Source organism: Danio aesculapii, chromosome 19 (assembly GCF_903798145.1).
Source record: "Danio aesculapii chromosome 19, fDanAes4.1, whole genome shotgun sequence".
Taxonomy (NCBI): domain Eukaryota; kingdom Metazoa; phylum Chordata; class Actinopteri; order Cypriniformes; family Danionidae; genus Danio; species Danio aesculapii.
This window is the reverse complement of record NC_079453.1, coordinates 34,379,244-34,394,467: the sequence shown is the minus strand read 5'-3', so window position 1 is coordinate 34,394,467 and position 15,224 is coordinate 34,379,244. Positions and strand designations below refer to the sequence as shown.

General features: G+C 35.4%; 1 protein-coding gene across 1 annotated transcript in view; it reads right to left on the bottom strand.

The window, feature by feature from the left end:
* Nucleotides 1–4,452: 4,452 nt before the first annotated feature.
* fam91a1 (family with sequence similarity 91 member A1) overlaps nucleotides 4,453–15,224 on the bottom strand; it is a 48,921-nt gene continuing 38,149 nt past the window's right edge. The window contains exons 17-24 of the mRNA XM_056479916.1: nucleotides 14,517–14,651; nucleotides 13,421–13,534; nucleotides 13,253–13,325; nucleotides 10,819–10,956; nucleotides 10,461–10,568; nucleotides 8,440–8,563; nucleotides 7,146–7,215; nucleotides 4,453–5,905 (exon numbers count right to left, since the gene is read on the bottom strand). Of these exons, the coding sequence (XP_056335891.1) occupies nucleotides 5,720–5,905; nucleotides 7,146–7,215; nucleotides 8,440–8,563; nucleotides 10,461–10,568; nucleotides 10,819–10,956; nucleotides 13,253–13,325; nucleotides 13,421–13,534; nucleotides 14,517–14,651 (948 nt within the window). The 3' untranslated portion in view covers nucleotides 4,453–5,719. The remainder of the gene's footprint in view (nucleotides 5,906–7,145; nucleotides 7,216–8,439; nucleotides 8,564–10,460; nucleotides 10,569–10,818; nucleotides 10,957–13,252; nucleotides 13,326–13,420; nucleotides 13,535–14,516; nucleotides 14,652–15,224) is intronic.

The window sequence follows — 15,224 nt, the reverse complement described above, 5'->3', positions numbered from 1 at the left end:
CTAGGCTCGCTCACTTAAAGAGACATCGCTGGAAATAAGCAACAGTGTAGAGCTGGTTAGATAAACATCAGAGGATCATTGCTCACTCGCAGATCATTGCTCACTCGCAAACACACAGATAACGTGCAATAATACATAAATGCTTAAGGTTATTACTGTGTAAAGTACATTTTGTGCTAGATCTTATAGCTATGGTCATCATATATTTTTCCAGCAATATTTATGCGTTTCTTTCAAATCATTTAATAAGGAATCTATTCAGAGTATGAAATTCGTCTGAAATGACTTACAATTTGATTCATTCAGACAGTTGTGCTGACTTGTTTACGGTGGTGTCTTACACTACAATAGTAACAGCCTACAATACTTTGATACAGAAAACAAAAGTGGATATTTACCTAGAAATCCAACAGCCTGGAAGTAAAAACTGTTTTCTCCATAGGAAATTATTATGTTTTTGACTGATGTAACTGACTGTTAGGACACCTGTTGTGAGCTCCATTGAACCCATCTGTTGATCATGTTTATAGCTAAATATACTACGAAAAAACACATTACCCGTGATGCCATTCATAAAATTTCACTAATCAGAGAGTTGCAGTGAACAAATATGCTCCACCCGCTTATATTAAGCATTGCAAATCATATAATTCAAGTCAGTCTCTTTACACTACTAAAATTTGTTAGTATTTTTGCAGATGCGTATTTCGCCATAAACACTGGATATACTGTCTGTGTGAGTAGGGAAAGCAGGGCACAAAGTAACACTTTTTGGTTTTGGACAAATAATGACCAAACTAATTTTTTTACCAACAACACAAAAGCCTCTTACACAAATGAGCACTGAAAGTATGATCGCCAGACCAGGAGTAAAAATGTTACTATTTACCCCACCAGTGGGGCAAGTTGTAACAGTCAGAAAGTTAGTTGTAACACATGCTTAAAAAGGCAGATTTCACACAATTAATTTAAATCTAGTTTACTTGAAAAAGTAGCTTTATTTCCTCAGTACTTAACTCCATTTTTATATTCTACATAGCACAGTATGTTTATTTATTTATCTATTGGATAAGCACATTTGGATTTATTTGCATTATTTTCCATTATTATACGATGCATTTATTTGCATTATTAGCAATAAAAAACATTCTTTAAAAAATATTTAATATCAAAAGTTCTCAACATTGCACTCAAAATTCTAAAATTTTGTTTGTTTAATTGGTGTCCAACAGTGTGTGGCTTATTTGTAACACCCTGTTACAACTGACCCTGCTGTGTCGTGTTTTCCTTAAAACTGGCTAGCAGTCACTGTGTGTTTTTACATCATTCAAAATGGTTTCATGTTTTAGCCTAGAAGAAGGTAATCACAACAATATAAGATTTCACTTACATACTTCCACCAATTTTTTAAAATTAAAATATTGAGTATAATAAAAAATACTTTATGCTGCAAATGGTTTCTCCTGTGTTTCTCATCCAAATTTCTCCGAACTTCTTCAATAATTGGCAGGAAGATGTCTGTCGACACTGTGGTGAAAACCTTGGAAGCATGCTATGGTTAACCCTGAGTTAATACCTTAAAACTTTGTGTAACATTTTACCCTGTGTTACTTTGTGCCTCATGCTCCCCTATAACCAACAACTATAAATGAACAGTGTTATATTTCTGCATTTTTTTTAATTCACGCCATTCCGTAGTTCTTATCCTCATTAAAGTCTTCAAGCACACAGTATTATACCTTTGTCTTTAGCCTGATTTATATTTTCTTTACTATAAGACTGGAAAAAGTGGGTGGGCACTAATGAACTACATGTGGATGGACAGCCCAAAAAAAAATAAAAAACATGAGCATTTAAACAGCATAAGTCTCAAACTGGATTCTTGGAGGGCCGCAGCTCTACACAGTTTTGCTCTACTCTAATCAAACACTGCTAATCCAACAAATCAAGGTGTTCAGGACCGCTAGAGACTATTAAGCAGGGGTGAGTTAGAGGTGATTTGAGCTAAACTGTGCAGAGCTGCGGCCCTCCAGGAATTGAGTTTGAGACTATTGATGCTAAAGCGATATTCACTTTATGGACAATAACTAGCAATATGTCATTTCATTTAATTAGTGTAATTTAATGATCAAATCAATATCCTATCACTATAGGGAAGACTACACCACAGCTAGGAAAAAATACACATATTTCTGGACCGGACCTGACAAAATTTTATGCAGTATTTGCAAATCACTTGAAGTAATGGCAAATTTCTATGCATAATAGTATCATAAATGAGGGATGCATTTTTAATTGTCCCATATTTAGAAAAAAAAGCCTTTTTTTTTTAGAATTTAATGGTGACTCCCAAAGAAGCATCTAAATAAAAGTTTTTTAAAATATTCCCAACTAATAATCTAAATATAGCGGTTAGATTACATGAGTGAAATGTGTTAGGCCTACACGAAATCTGCGTGCGCAGAAATCCACTGGTTTTAAGCCCATCACTGAATCTATGTATTTACTTGTGTAAAAGTGTGTAAATTTTAATTTATTCATTTATCATATTAATTTATAATAATAGTAATATTAAAATGTTCATTTGATTTATTTACAATACAGTTTGTAAAGTAATATTTTCTGTCTTTTTAGTAGATATATTATACGAGGGACTTGCTTTGTTTACCAAATAAGTGGATCTAATTGGATTTGCATAATAAACATTAAATAAAAGTTCATATTAAGTAGAAAGAAATATTCATATATGAAGATTTTAGTTATGATCAGGGGGGTTGCTGGAAAGGCATAAGGAGCTTAGCCCCAAAGATGCCCCTTCCCCTTAATTCACCCCGCTGACCACCGCTGCAACCACCCCCACCCCCGTTATGTATTACTTGCAAGGCGGTTACATTATTTAATAAATGATACTGGGCAACAATGCATTTATTGAGCAATATAGACCTCATGTTCGTTGTCCTTATCTGGCATTTCTAATCGTCTGTCATTTTCTACCATTTCTATCATAAAGTCAATTCATAACCTGATGCTAACTGACATAGAATATTACAGTAAAATATAGTTATAAAATAATAGTCTAGATGCATGAATTCAATGTGATTTAACTATTACAGAAATAGATGTGACTGGCTATATCATATCTAGAAAGCTAGAACAATTTATGTTTTTCTGAACCATTTGCACGTATTTACATTAATGATGTACATTTTATTGATAACAGTTATTTTATTTTACAAAAACTACACACATTTTATACTGTGAAAACAAATATTAAGCTTCATCAGTAGTTAGAACTAGTCAGTTTTGCGAAACAGTTGTTTTATTACCGCATCAGCTTCAGCTCCTCAAAATAATAAATGAATGATGACAGACGTTTTTTTTTAGCACTTGCCATGTGACAACAGTCCCACACCCACCTGCTAGTAGAAACAGGTACTGCTGAACAGCTGACTATTTAAATACTCGAAACAAAAGCTGCGTTAAGTGGAATTCGCGTGATTTACGTGTTAATTCGAAGTACTTGGATAACAAAATAAGTATTTGACAAACTTTTTTTTGAGTGTAACATATTCCAAAAGATCAGAGGCTTTTGACAACACTTCAGGGCCTTAAGCTACTGGTTACGATACTCCTAAAATCATTCTGCATAAATCCAGATTTTTTACAAAATTCTCTGCAGAAATCGCAAAAAATGTCAACGGATTCTGTCTGGCCCTAGTTATGATGTTTCCCAGTACTGGCTTGAAGGGTATCTGCTACGTAAAACATTTGCCGATTAAGTAGGCGGTTCATTCTGCTGTGGCAACCCCTGATAAGCAACTAATCCAAAGGAAAATGAATGAATGAAATGTGTTATGACGTATTTTAACACTGAGTATTGATTTTTTTGCATGCACCACTTAGGAACATGAAAGTCTGGATAGAATTGACTGAAGTAATACTCCTTTCGTACATGTCTGTATTTCTCAGTGTAAAAGTTTCATAGGCTGCAGCACAACAACAATAAAAATGGATGGGCTAGCCACCCGCTGTGTCAAATTTCCTCCCGTACACACATTTCTTGAAATATTGAAAGTTTTTGACTTCAGTTAGCGACCTAGTTTTAAAGAGCAAGTCTCCAGATAAAACCAAATTCAATTATTAAGCGACAAGAAGATTAATTATAAAATTAATGACAAAAGGCAAACCAGTGCATTCACTGGCCCTGCGCATACTGAGGCATGGAAAATAAAGAAGACGAACACAAACTGTTGACAGGCATCATCAAATGTTTTGTGTGTGTGCTATTCCTATGATGACATGCCCCATTTCAGGGCCTCACTGCCCCCTGGTGAAACCCTGAATTTGTGTTGCTATAATAATTACAGTCACCAGGGAGCCGGCCTGCCTGTAGCCGAGCCATCAACAAGCTACAGAAAACAGCTTTAGAAATGAGAAACAGCATGCTAACACTTGTAATGGGTGTTTTTGTAACATATTTATTAGTACTCTCATATACTTTTTACATATTCGTTTGTTATGACATATATTTTTTTGGAGAATGGGATGGCGTGAGAGGGGAAATGTAACTTCTGAACCCATTTAATTACAAGAGCATGTTCACAGTCCCATCAAGTACACTACAACAGAGGGTTTCCTAAAATGTAGGGTGATCTTTTAAAACTATCGGTTTATTTATTTAGTTTTTTTCCTCCCTAACACTGTGACAGGGTCAGGTACAGGGCCGGTGTAGTTTTGGATCATATCTTTTCAGGAAGGAACGGACAGGGGAAATAAAGAGATAAGGAGAAAACGGCGCACAATACACACAACGAATCTACACACTCATCATGCAGCACCAAGATCTCTAATCGGTCTTCATCATCATACACCACTATTAGGTTTGATTGGGGAAACACTGGCAGCACCTTCAGGGAAAAGGTCAGGCCACTGAAGGGGATTTTAATGCTGTGTTACTGCATAATCGCACAATAAACGCTAAACTTATACTGATATTCAACACATCTACATACTGATGGATCATTGATGATGTTATTGTCACTACTTGAAGGTGTGTGTGCCTGACTATATAGTTTGGGAATGTTTTCAAACTGGCCTAGTGGAATAAATGCATACAGTAGTCTACAAATAACCAAATAAGGCATCCAAAAAAAGTAAAATAATAATAAAAATCAACATAAAACAAGTTTGTCTTTGGTCTCAGTTGAAGCAGAAATAATGCTCTTCTGCTGACCAAATAAACCATCATCTTGATTTCCAAAACAAAATCAAAATAAACCTGAATGTTGTCCACAGGCTTTGTGCAAAAAGTAAACCTCATGTTTTCAAACCCTGCTGATTCAGTCAAGTAGTTTTTCTGTTTGTTTGTTTGTTTGTTTGTTTTTTTGAGATTTTGTGCAGTGATATCATGCATCGGGTCACAAAACATGACAATACGAGTAAGGTGACTTCATCCAACCCAAGATTGGTCCTATGTTTTTCCAAGCAAAGTCTATATACACGTTAAAAGTAATTTTGCAAGTGGGTGAATGGGACGTGTGATTGAACCCATCAGGGTTTTTAGAGTTACTCAGGACTCTCTGGACGCTCGCATCCAGATGTAACAGCACTTGATTGCTGCGTGTGTGTGTTTGTGTGTGTGAATGAGTGGCATGGTAACTCATGATGACGTACGTGAGTGGAGTTTGCTGTGGATCTGGGTTATTTGGAGGGTGGTATTTTATGTTGGCTGATCTCTCTGTGGGGCAGAGATGTGTAGTGAGGGCGGCGCTCGCCCGCTCCATTCTTTCAGCTCTCCGTCCTTGAAGAGCAGGTTGATTGCGGGGAGGGGGACGCCAGACTCTGCCGGAGGCTGACTCAGGGGACCCGAGACCCCGCTGTCAGGGTCCGCGGGCTGTTTTCCGTCCTGCGAGAGATGGTGAAAAATAGGAAACTCACAACACGTACAAAGAATACCTGACAGTGAAAAAATACTAGGCGTCTCAGATTCCTTCTGCACATTTTTATAGAGATTGCACTCTAAAAGAGCAATTTCTAGCTGATGAAATATTTCAGCACAGACCATAGAAATTTCAAACACTTTATAGGGTTTCACTGGGTTCTTGCAATTTTAAAAGTGCCTCATATTTCCAGGTTTTCTGTGTGTGTGTGTGTGTGTGTGTGTGTGTGTGTGTGTGTGTGTGTGTGTGTGTGTGTGTGTGTGTGTGTATGTGTGTGTGTGTGTGTGTGTGTGCGTGTGTGTAATACTGTACAACTGAATGACACCTTTGATGTAAGACACTGACACTGCTAGTGTGTGTATTTATTCAGTTTTTAAAGGGCTAGATCAGGGGTGGGCAAACTCGGTCCTGGAAAGCCAGTGTCCTGCACAGTTTAGCTCCAACTCTAATCAAACACACCTGCTTATAGATTTCTAGTGATCTTGAAGACACTGATTAGCATGTTCAGGTGTGTTTGATTAGTGTTGGAGCTAAACTGTGCAGGACACTGGCCCTCCAGGACCGAGTTTGCCCACCCCTGGGCTAGATCACCAAAAAAAAGAGAGAAAAATTACCCACACTCATGTAGTTCTAAACCTTTACGAATTTCTTTCTTCTGATGAACATTATATATATATATATATATATATATATATATATATATATATATATATATATATATATATATATATATATATATATATATATATATATATATATATATATATATATATATTGAAAAATGTTAGAAAGCAGTAGCCATTGGCATACATAGTAGGACAAAAGATATTATAGAAGTCAAAGGTTTCCTACAATCTTCAAAACATCTTCTTTTACGCTCATCAGAAGAAAGAAATTCAAACAGCTTTATAACAAGTTGAGTCAACAGGGAAAGATTTTTAATTTTAGGGAGAACTATACCTTATACAGAGTGAATTAAAAAAGTATACAACTAGAAAAATGTTATTAAAGACCTTCCAAGTTAACACATTTGTTAATTTGTTATTTTATATTTAGTTAAAACTCTTGTCTACTTGCATAAAAATGGTGTAGTCCAGTAAAATGTGTTTAACAGTTATTTTAGTCTGAAAAGTGAGGCATGATGGTGGCTTTTCCACTGTTAAAACACATTATATTTGTAACAGTATAAAATCAATGAAGATTTACCTGGAATGACTGAACAAAACTGAGAACTTTTAATGCTAGTTTTCGACTGGAATGTAGCAACTCTTGAAGACTGCAAAAGAAACAAAGTATAATATGTATTATTTTAGACATTTAATAAATGATACGACTTTCTTTGTTTAAAGTGACTTACTAATGAGAAGAATAATAGAAGCAACAAAAATAAACCAACAAAAGATTAACAATGAGTCCCAAACAGTCGAACAGTGCTTAAGGCAAACTTTTATTTTGAAGTAATTGTTTGCCTTGGAATGATGGTACAACAATGTGTTATTTACATATAGAAGCTTGTGGAGAGCAAGTAAATCTGAAGTAGTGAGCATACATTTTAAGGGTCTAATATTTATTTAATCTGTAAATATTGACATCTAATGACTTCTCTTTTTTTTTTTTACTTCTCATTTCAAAAACTAATGGAGTGTAATGTATAGAGGAATGAAAACATGGAATGAATTACCATCAGACATTATATGCTTTATAACAAGTAAAATGAGGTTTAAAAAATCATTTAAGAAATATTTAATGGCACAATATTAAGTGGATTGTTGATCTGGATGTTATGTATGAATTTTGTATTTTAATGTTTTTTTTATTGGTCTTTGTTGGTATGTATTAATGTAATTTTGTTTTGTGTTCGATGGACCCCAGGAAGAATACAGGTAGTCACTACTTTGGTAGTGACTAATGGGGATCCTGATAATTAAATACATCTAACGGAGGTTGTTGAAGCAAAGACATTTAAATGAGCTCAATATTTCTTAATGAACATATTCAAGATTACATTATGAAGGAAAAAACATTCTTTCTGGTTATTAAAGTCATTTGTTATTGTTGATTGATCTTTGTAAAGTTACATTGTTAGCACAGTTTTATTAAATAATATTAACAGATACAACATTTTTTTTAAATGTATCAGTAAATGTCAAAATTAACAGTAAGAATAATAAATGTCTTTAGGTATCTTTAAACTAATGTTAACAATTAAAGTGTTTAAAAAATGTTTGAAAAATGTATGTATGTATTTGTTCTCTTTTTGCCACTCCTATCAGTACAGACAGTGGACAGGACTGGGAATGATGGGATGAGGAGGTAGGACTGGAGTTGTTAAAGTAATGTGCAGAATTCAAATATTTTTCTCCAGAGAATTCTGCAGAGATGCACTGACACATTGAGCTCTGGTGCTCTTCATAGCTCAGTATGCCAGAGCATGTCTGCAAACAGTGATTTTAAACACTCTTATGCACAGTGAAAACGAGCCATTTGTTCTGGTTGTCACCTGTCTTTGCTGCAGAGTTTGTGGGAGACGATCCTCTGACACACTTTGCGGTTTAACTCAGAGCTGAAGAGAGGCATCCCGAAGCAGAGCTCCAGAGGAACCCACTCATCCTCACTGGACGATGCTGAGAGAGTAAAAAAAAAAATTAATAATAAATAATTGAGTGGAATTACTCACTAGCCCTCAGAACTCAACGTTTAAATTAGGGCTGTCAATTTAACATGTTCATTTGATTGATTAGTTTTGTGGAAATATAAAGGCTAAACATTTTTAACACCTGTGTAAGTCTCTTACAATTCATACAGCGGATTGGTGATGAACATTACGTTATATTACACTAAATTATATATACATAGCAAAAAAAATTCTACATGTTTTATTGTATGTAATTGTTATTGTTCTGTGTGCGTTCTGAAATGAACAACTCACTCATTTACAACAATTTAATGTTTTAGTTTGTTATTTAGAGGATTATTAAATTTAACAAAATTATTTCTTATTAATACAAATAGATGAAGACAGAAAACTGAAATGTAAAAATGGAGAATACACTCCAAAATATTTTAGTACTTTGTACATTTCAAACCTACATTCATTTCTTTCTTTTGCAGGACTTAATAAAATATTTTGAAAAATGTTGGTAAACATTGGGTCTCATTCAATAATTGCGTACATTTTTCCTATTTATACACAAATTCTCATGAAAATGTCTGCCTAATTCACGAGTGTGTATGCACATGAGTTTGTTCTTAAACTTGTTTTTCTGTTATGAAATTTGAATTGTTAAAATGAGAACCTCTCATCTGTATCTTTAATCTTCAGCAGCACATGTAACCTCTAGTTAGAAATTAATTCCGTCATTCCGAGTTCACAATAGTCCAAAAGGTGATGATAACAGTTAAACATGGCAGTTTATTCATGTTTTAGGTTGCTGAAACAATCATTTGCTCCTTTGTTTTTCACCTTCACTCTCGCGTTTGTCCATTTCTGAAAGGATCAGAAGCACTTCAATAATCATGCACACGTTATTATCTCATTATTAGCTCAAGAAGTTTGTTATTTCAAATATAGGCAGGCAGCGAGCGCAAGAGAGAAAACGAAACCGCTCGCACTTTAGACGGCATTGTAAACAACTATTGGGCACAGGGTAGATTCTGCTCTTCTTCATGTACTTGTGGCTGTTCATCAAGATGACGACAAGGTTTGTTTGAGCTCAGGTCGACCATGGCTCGTTATTATATGTATATATTATTATGGTGTAATGTCTCAGCTGTGTGTTTAAAAACGCCGCCTCCTTTGTTTTCATTCTCCTGCTTGTGTGCGCACTACTGATGTATCTCTGTAATAACGTTCAGTTGCGCGTCTAGCTCCGCCTTTTTGTACCCTTTTGTTGTGCTAGGTACCCTTTCGAAAGGGTACCCAAAAAGTGGTACGGTACGGTTCTCTTTATATACCTTTTGACAGTGGAAACGGCTATAACAGCATACTGAACCGAACTGTACCGTACCATGCCACTCAGTAGAAACGGGCCATTTGATTAGGGTAGGAGTTAAACTCTCCAGGACACCGGCCCTCCAGGACCGAGTTTGGACACTCCTGGCGTACATGATTATTGCGTATGTGTGGTAGAAGTCACTCCTGAATTTTTTCATACATATAAACAACATTTTAATATACTAAAGATTGGACGAATCACGATTTATTCAAGAAAATGTCTTTACACACATTTCACCCATACATTTGTGCCTACGCTTGTTTAGCGAATGAGACCCAATGTTTTGGAACAGCAATAAATGGTCTGTAAACATATAAAGACATATACTAATAAATTAAACAAAGTCTACATGTTGCTTAAATTTTACTCTTGTGGATAATTTCTCAGCAAAATATAATATGCAGTTAATTAATTGCAACACTGTATATGTAACTAGATTTGGAAATGTAATCGACTGACAGCCCTAGTTTAAATCCACTGCTCTTGTTTCTTTCAAAGAATTCTGCAGATTCAGACAGAGACCTACCTTCTGTTCCCTGCTTCTTACCGCCATCTCCATTATTCTCCTCCGTCACCAGCTCGAAAGATTCATTGCTTCCATTGGCATCCAGAACTCCGCTAAGCTCAGCGTCTCCTGCGAGCAAAACAAAGACAGTGAATCTCAAGGTAGCGTTCAGGTTCCACTCTGATTAGTGATGCAATCAAACATGCGGCCTGCAATTAAAACATTCATTGAATTAGAGAAAACACTGCTGCTGAGAGTTTGAACCAGTTGCTCCCATTCTAATTTAATTGCAGCACTTATTGGTGGCTAACGATTAGCATGGAAGCCTGTTTTTATCAGGCCTTGGTTTAATGGATTGCGAAAAGTCTCTCGGTCGCACCGTCGGCGTCACTGGCTCGTCTGCGATGTCTGTTGTTGTGGTTCAGCATGGTGATGTAGCCACACTGGTGCTCCAGATCCACTTTGTCCTGCAGAATCTTAAGGGCTTTGTGCGCACACATATTGGAATAGGAGAACTCTGGGAGAGGGGACACAAATCAAAGCGGACTGTTAGAATGGCTGGGCTTTTACAGAGCTTTTTAAAATATGCGGTCTTTTTCTTTTAATTTGCTTTCCTTCAGCCATGACAGAAATGGCTTTGTTTGTCAATTAGGTTTTTTTAGGGTTCATAGAGAACGTTTTTTTTATGTTCTAGAGTTTGTTTTCATTTATTCAAATGACAAGTCTTTTCTATAGGGTTGCACTGTTGGAGGTATATCTGAAGAACATATATTTGATGATGAAGTTATTTGCTCTCTTGTTAAATTTTAACTCTATTTCAAATATTTCCCAATTGATGTTTAACAGAGCAAAGAAATTTTTACAGTATATCCTATAATATTTTTTCTTCTGAAGATTAGTTTCGGCTGGTTTTTCATTTTTTAAATAATTTTAAGGTAAATATTATTAGCCCTCCTAGGCAATATTTTTTTCAATTGTCTACAGAATAAACCATCGTTACACAATGACTTTACTTATTACCAAATACCTTAATTAACCAAGTAAAACCTTTAAAATATAGTAAAAATATCTAGTAAAATATTATGTACTGGCATGATGGTAAAAATTAAAGAAATCAGTTATTAGAAATTAATTATTAAATCTATTATATTTAGAAATTATATTTAGAAATAGAATCTTCTCTTCATTAAACAGAAATTGAGGGAAAGATAATAATTCTGGAGGTCTAATAATTCTGACTTCAGCTGTATGTCAGGGAAATATCTATTGTTTTGTCTGTGTGTATTTCCAGAGGTTGAGACTGTTAGAATTTATATTTGTGACCAGTTCAAAGACATGCGGTACAGGTGAATTGGGTAGGCTAAATTGTCCGTAGTGTAAGTGTGTATGTGTGAATGAGTGTGTGTGTGGATGTTTCCCAGAGATGGGTTGCGGCTGGAAGGGCATCCGCTGCGTAAAAAACGTGCTGGATAAGTTGGCGGTTCATTCTGCTGTGGTGACCCCGGATTAGTAAAGGGACTAAGCCGAAAAAAAATGAATGACTGAATATTGGTGACCCATTTTTGTCATCAATTAGGACCAGGGATGGGCAATTAATTTTTCTAAAGGGGCCAATAGACTCTGGGGCGGTTTTAAAGGGGCCAATACAGTTAATTTGTTTTTGTTTAAAAAAACATTCTGTAAAACTATTCAATAAACATTTATAAAAGCTCTAAAGTTTAAATAAGTATATTGAATAAGTATAAAAATATTTTAAGGATCAGCATCACAGTATCAACTTCATATAAATGCCACAGGATTATTTGTTTGATTGCTTCACCTTAGTTAATTTTATTTATTTATTTATTTATTCCTTCATTTATGTTCAGTGAGAGAATTCTAGACTGTGTTAGGCTGAACAAGTGGACTGAAGTCGTGTTGAATGTGAGGAGGATATGTGATGTAATGATCATCGCTGAGAGAGGATCTGTATCTGGATTTGTTAAATCGTTAATCTGAGGTAATTAGTCTACCTTTATTACTGTATTACTGTTTAACTCCATACAAAGTGTGAAGCTGGCTGGTTGGTTCTTGTCACATGACTCGTGGTGGTTCGCTCACAGCCCTTTATAATGTTTTGATTTGAAATTGCTGCGCCTGGAAAACGTGAGTGTGACATACCGCATGTGTATCCCTTCCTACTTGCGGTCTGACATAACGAAACTAAGCACACAAAAGACGATATATGTGAAAGTCACCTTTTGTTGACTCGCAATATCAGACCTGCGCATTGCAAGGCCCTGTTTGCGGTTGAATTTAAATTAAATAAACACTTCACGGAGGTTAATCAAAGAAGTCCAGCAGGCCGCATGTGGCCCGGGGGCCATAAAATGCCCAGGTCTGATTTGAAAATGTCACATTATCCCTATAATAATTAGTATATAATTAATAATTGTTTCTAATTGACTGCATTTTTAAAAGCACATTATACATTCATTCTGATAATTCGGAATAACCGTGTCACAAAAAATAAGAATGACTGGACTGATCAGAGTGATATCAAGACATCTACAATTACATGGACACAAAATATACACATTTTTGAAAATGAAAGGCCCTGATGTCATTGTCGAGGACATCTTTATTACTTATGTTTAGTCTGTTAAAGGGATAGTTAACCACAAATAAAAGAAGAAAATTGAATTGCTATTTAAGATGCTTAAATACCCTAATTTAACAAAAACCTTGTCTTTGCTTAAGATAAGTACTATTTGTGAAATATGTATATGTATATATATACATATGCCTATATGTATAAACAACTGAGATTTTACCTCCTTTAAGGTCTTCCTCGTCAAATGGGAAGGGGACATGGACAGTCTCACCATGTCCATGCATGCCATGACCCTGAACAGAATGAGAAACGTTGCTGTTTTGGTATGTTTAAGTAAAAGATTATGTTTGATTTAGAACTTCAGGGGGTTCAGAGTCTGCTCTGTTACCTGAATGAGCACAGCAGAGTGGGTGAGGGCATCATTTAGCATTGTTAGCACGTTGGATGACGGGACAACCCCGGGATCATGACCCCATGATGTTATAAGCAGTCGGTCATAGGCCTGAGTAACATGCAAAATGATTATATAAGCTTTGTTTCGTGTTAAAATTTGATTAATGTAAAATAAAGATGGTGATTCTTAGAATAGGGAACACATATTGACTACGGGGTTTCCATTGATATTCTCCTTAGACTTAGGATGTAAACTATGATAATTCATAAATAATGCATTAATATGTGCATTTTAAAAACTAACATTATAATACCTGCATTGAGGTTTTATAAAAATTTTGGTTGAATATATGCATGTTCAGCAGAAGAGATTACCATCGAAAATTAAACAAATTTACAACATTGTTTTTCCTCCAATTCATTTATTTACAATGAACGGAACGCGCTTTAATATTTTAAGCAATATGGCAGGTAATGAGACTTGTATTAAATTAGATTGTATTACACTCAGAATCATTATTTTTGTTTTGTAAATACAGAAAAATAATAACATTCCCATGATTACGAATAAACAAAGTAGCAAGAGGTTCTGACAAAAATGTGTTCTTTTTAAAAATGTATAATATATATCCAACATTAAATAAACTATTTAAATATTTTTTTAAAGCTAAATTTAAACTAACTAGTATTCAAGGACTCACACGTTTCATTACTGAATGAATCAGCACTTTTGAATGAATCTTCTGAACCAATGATTCAGTAACAATACACTTTTTTTCCAGCTGCTCATCGCCACCCATCGGCATATTAATAATGTAACTGCTACAACATTTATTTGAAGTTTTGTGTCACTTCAAACTATACATTGTCATCCCAGTATTTCTTTGAATTGTAACAGAAATAACATTACTGTGCGAAAATGTTACTTGTGATAACTGTTCTTTCTGGGTCAAATGCATATTTAAATGTACCGCTGCATTCATATCTGTCTAAAGTTTAATTAAATTTAATGTTAAAAAAAAGGTACAATTCTAATGTGCAATAAAGTGCAAAACAGTATTAAAAATAAATATTTGACAGCTGACACCAACCTGGAAGATGTCTGGCAGCTTCCGGAGCCTGGAGCCCTTGGAGAGCAGCAGTGAAGGAGGGCCTTGACCAGTGACTGAGTACAGGTACAGTTTGAACCAGATGGAGCTGACTTCAGGAATGGCTGGGCCAATGTGCTGAAAACAACATATCATAAAACTTCATCATAGATAGATAAATAAAATATAAATAAAGCACTGTTTCCATTTAATGCCTTTCACACCTGTAGTTCCTTTGGTCCAGAACAAGGTAAAAATCATACACTGAAGCATTTTACACTAGGCCGACTACTCTGAATTAAACCAGTTGAAATGGACCAAAAATCAGTCACATGACAACATCCACATCAGTTGTTCGCTAGACGAGCAGGCCTCTCGACCCCTTCGAGCAGGTCTTGGTACACTTGATTGGTCCGCTTTTGGTACACACCCACATATTATTGCCTCTTTCACACCTGCCCAAACAAACTGCACGAAAAAAAGCAAATGAACTCTGGTGCATTTTAACTGAACTCAATGAAGTAGGTGTAAAAGCACCCAAAGAGAACAAACAAAGAGAACAAAGAGAAATGAGAGTTTCCTACTGTTGTCCACAATCTGTCTTTATATTCTGCTTGTCTGTATTCCGAACATTGTGTTTCATAAAGTGCTTTGTGCTGTAAGATTAAGTCAGTTCAAATCAGGTGCCAGGTTCTGGATCCTGGCGTACAT